General features: G+C 54.7%; 1 protein-coding gene across 1 annotated transcript in view; it reads right to left on the bottom strand.

Annotated features, from left to right (window-relative positions):
- PTF1A (pancreas associated transcription factor 1a) overlaps positions 1–249 on the bottom strand; it is a 1,353-nt gene extending 1,104 nt beyond the window's left edge. Inside the window, exon 1 of the mRNA XM_006907057.1 lies at positions 7–249. Coding sequence (XP_006907119.1) covers positions 7–249 — 243 coding nt within the window. The remainder of the gene's footprint in view (positions 1–6) is intronic.
- Positions 250–4,356: the final 4,107 nt, after the last annotated feature.

Raw genomic sequence — 4,356 nt, 5'->3', positions numbered from 1 at the left:
CGGGGCGAGCGCGTGCGGGGCAGCGGAGGGCGCGGGCTGCAGCAGCAGGCACGCCCCGTCGCGGTAGCAGTACTCGTGCAGCTGGTGGCTGAGGAACTCCACCTCGGCCCGCTCGTCCGCCAGCAGCTCATCGCCGTCCTCTAGAGGGTCCCTCGAAGACTGGTCGGTGAAGAAGTCCTCCTCGTCAAAGTACGGTGACGGGAAGGCATCCAGGCCCCCGGGGAAGTGCTCTAGCAGCACGGCGTCCATGCTTTGCGCCGCCGCGGGCCCGAGGGGGGAAACTGATGAGCTGAGGCCGTTCTCTGGAAGTTTGATGTTGCAGTTCTCGCTTGTCTAGCAACCTCCTCCCTCCGACTCTCCCGGGTCCTGTGCGGGAGGCAATGGGGACGGCCCGCCCGCTTCCCGCCCCCCGAACCTCCCTGGAGTGCCCGCGGCCGTTGCGCGCTGGCGGCGCCCGCGCAGCGCTGGGGAGGGCTGTGGCCGACTTGCTGCAGCTGAGGGCCGGCACGCGAGGATTCTTATAACTACATCCACAGGCGCGTGCCAGGGACCTGCGGCGCCAGCCAATCACCGCGTGCGGGGTGCCGGCGGGGAGGAGGCACGGGGGCCCGGCCGGCAGCGCGGGGGCCGGGGAGGCTCTCAGCGGTGGGAGCTCCGGGGGCAGAGAGGAGGCGGGGCCGGCGCGGTCCCGGGCTCCTCCTGCTCCTCCCCGCGGGTTCTTCAGGCGAGTACCTGCCCGGCACGCGGCTCCATTGGCGCGGGCCCGGGCTCCTCCTGCTCCTCCCCGCCGGTTCTTCAGGCGAGTACCTGCCAGGCACGCGGCTCCAAGGGCACCTGCGGCCCGCTGCGCTTGCGGGCTTCCCACCGCGTACTGCGCTGAACTCTGCCTTCGCGTCCCGGAGGGCTGGTGCGGCAGTGCACGGCGTCATCGCGCACCCATGAAAGGTCCGAGGGGTACGTCCCAGCTGGCCAGACGGCGTTAGCGAATGACCTGCGGAGCTTGGGCGCAGAAACTGCCAGCAGCCTGGGCCGTCGGGTTGGTGCATTTCGCCATCCCCATACTCGGGGCGTGAGCAGGGCTGTGAGCAGGCCTCTGGCCTGGGTTCAGTTCAGGGAGTCTGTGTATCTCATCCCCGGACCTTTCAAGGACTCTTGTAAAGTTGGCACAGTGCGCGGGTGGGATTGGAAGGCGACGTGGTCTAGTTCCCAAGGCGTTCCAGACGCTGCGCTGGGATAGCCTGACTCCCGTGCGGGTGCGGGTGCGGGTGCGGGTGCGGGTGCGGGTGGGGGTGCGGGTCTCGCCTCCCCTCTTTTACTAAACCTCCCAGACAAAGAAATGGGGACACAGGAGGGACTGCCTCGGAGGGCAACTCAGTGGGAGCACGTTTCTTCGCAGAGCAAATCGAGACCCTAGGGGTTTCACAGCAATAAAACCTAATACAAAAGGAGTCAATTGAATTGTCTGCTCCGAAGCAGTCGGAGGGAGGGCGTAGACATTAAAGGGCAGAGCGTGACCGGTTTCAAAGCTTGAGTCGCTCACCTGACTCGACACCGGGACTATCCTTGAATTTTTTTTTTTTTCTTTTTCGACCTTAAAAACAAACACACACACACACACACACACACACACACACACACACAGCATAAGCGCTCTGCCCCACGACACACTTTTATCACAGACTCTGATGCAACACGAATTCCTGTTTAACAAAGAAACACTTTCAAGGTCGAGGCAATTCCTGGTGAAAGCCCAGCTCCAGCTTCCAACCGCTGGAGAGTTAAAAAGTCCAGCCGATGGCGCCTGTTCTCTCATTAGAGGACTGAGAGGCACGTCTTCTGAGTCAGCAGCTTCCTTTTTCAGACCCTTGTCCCACCAGAGACTTGTAGTGGGTGTTCATACTCTTCTCAACATCCAAGTCCGTCCCTCTTAAGAACTGCGAATTAAACAAACTTGTTGGTTTTAGACATTACACTGTAACTGAATTCTGAGACCAAAAAAATTAAGGGCAAAAGACTTATAAGATTTGAAGATCAGAGATTACCCAACCTTGAACTGTCAAGAGCCCCAGACAATTTTAACCCAAAGACTTAACTGTTTTCCAGAAAGTTCTTCCATGTGGTAACTCTTTAGCCCAGGCCCCTTCCTGTCTAGGTGATTGTCCTTAAACAGATGTAAATGTGAACAGGTTCCCTGTGTCAGAACCCCAACTGCAATGTCCCACTTTGAGATTTGTCTTTCTCACCTCAAAGAAAGCGAAACTGTTGGGGGTAGGGAGGTCAAGACCAGGGATCGGCCAGCTGGTGGTGTGCACCCAATTCTCTTTACATTGAGAAGGCCTTCCTCCTCTTCCTTCATTTGGTAGCAACATGTCCTTGGGTCGATTTGACAACTCGGAAGAACGACAAATGACCAGATTTCAACACCTTATCTAACATATGAATAACCATTCAGTGAAGAAAAGATTGGATCCCAGCCTACAAAGGCTTTCTTCCAGAGGCTGAGAGGCCTTCTCTAATAGATCTAGGTGGCTCTTGAGAAAGTGTGTTTGAGTGGATATGGGGTTTTTTGCGGTGGGCTGGGAGACATGGCAGTCAGAGAATGTGTATATGAATATCTTTTTATCCAGTGTGATTTAAGTAGTCAGCTTCCAATGAGAATCATCTTACACATGCTTGATGAGTTTGTGGAAGAGTACAGAAATGTGCCTTGGGCAACCAGGTGAGCTAATGGGAAGTCCATCGCTGGTGAAAAACCTTACTGTCCTGTGAGGCTGAGCAGAGCTAGCACGGAGGTTCTGGGCAGCTCCTGGGGCTGCATGGATGAGCATGGGGTAGGAGGAAAGAGAAGATACTCACTTATTCCAGATAGTACCCTGCTTCCCCTTTCCCTCCCCACCTCCACCATTTTTTTCCTTGGAAGATTGCTGGCAATCTGCACACTGGTCCCACTGGGAAGTGAGAGGTAGGCCCGCGGATACTGGGATACTGGTATGGACGAGCACATGTGCGCATGCACGCAAACACATACGCTGTCCTTAAGTAAGACAAGATCGTTCTTTTCTCTAATAAAAAGAAAGACTTCGCTGATGAAGGAAATTTTCTCTGGGTCGCTGAAGGTCAGATGGCTGCCTTCTACCTCGTGAAGCAATAGGTTGGTTGAGAAGATGGCCGGGCTTGCCAGGCTAGAGGCCCCAGTTCTCATTTCCAGTACCACCCTCCTCGCTCCCTGGATTTTCTGGGCAGCGGGGGACATGGAGAGGGATGAGATCAAAATGTTCCAGGTACTTCATGAAGAGTGAGACAGAGTGGTAAGTCTCTCCACCCTCTGTCTTCAGACCTTATGAGGAACCCCTGCCTCGCTATAAAATAATATCAGTCATCCCTTAGGTAGGCAGTGGCAGGGACACTGTTCTTTTTAGTGCCAAATCTAGGTGAGGCCTTGAGATTTTTTTAAAGTCTTTTGAAAAGGGCTTAGTGCCACGTTGTCGTCCTGCGCCCAATAGACTCCTAGCCTCACGCCATCTTCCAGGTGCTGGTCTCAGGGGAACTGGCAAGCGCCTTGTGCTCCTCCTCCTCGTCCTCTGTCTCTCTCTCTCTTTTTCTTTCTCTTTCCCGCCCCTCTGTTCTTCTCCCTCCCTACCCGCTCCCTCCCAGTCATCTCAAGGACTGAATTCCTGTTCATTTGTTTCTCCTCATACATTTTGAAAGTCTTTTCTCAGCTCCTAGGGACAGTGACTGGAGGGCTGGAGCCCAGGTCCCTGGCTCTTGCTCAGAATGAATTTCGGGCAGAGAGCACTATGAAGAGTGAAGGCTCCCCATCCTTCAGCTTCCCCTTCCTACCTCCTGTCCCTCCGTTCCATTCAGTGGACTCATACAACATGAGTCCCCCCTGCTGGAGCCTAAACTCCACAGAAACCGGGTACCCCCACAGCATCCCACTCTTCACTTAGTGCTTGCAAGCAGGTACTTGTGGATGTGACTCATTGTCTGTCTCCCAGCTTGAAAATGGGTTCATGTTAATTCCTCCTGACCCAAATTGTCCCCTTCCCCACTCACAAACACAGAGATGATGTCAGGTGGCTGGTTTGTCCTCTCTTGTGTCTGTTTACCTTTCTTTACTACTCCCCCTTGCTCCCCCATTCATGAAAACTTTCTCCTCCCCACCTGAGCGCCCTCATCAAACCACCCTTTATCCCTATACTTGTAGGAAAGGATTTGAAAAATGGAGTCATGGGTTAATGCTAAAGGTCTCTGACATCCAGAGAGGTTCAGCGACTTCCCTAAGGCCACACAGCAGGTTATGTCAGTCTCTATTCACCTCAGCCCAGTGTTGGTTCCACTGGCTGGAGAGCAGAT

This window comes from Pteropus alecto, unplaced genomic scaffold (genome assembly GCF_000325575.1).
Source record: "Pteropus alecto unplaced genomic scaffold, ASM32557v1 scaffold11, whole genome shotgun sequence".
NCBI lineage: Eukaryota > Metazoa > Chordata > Mammalia > Chiroptera > Pteropodidae > Pteropus > Pteropus alecto.
This window is presented reverse-complemented; position numbering and strand designations above follow the sequence as displayed.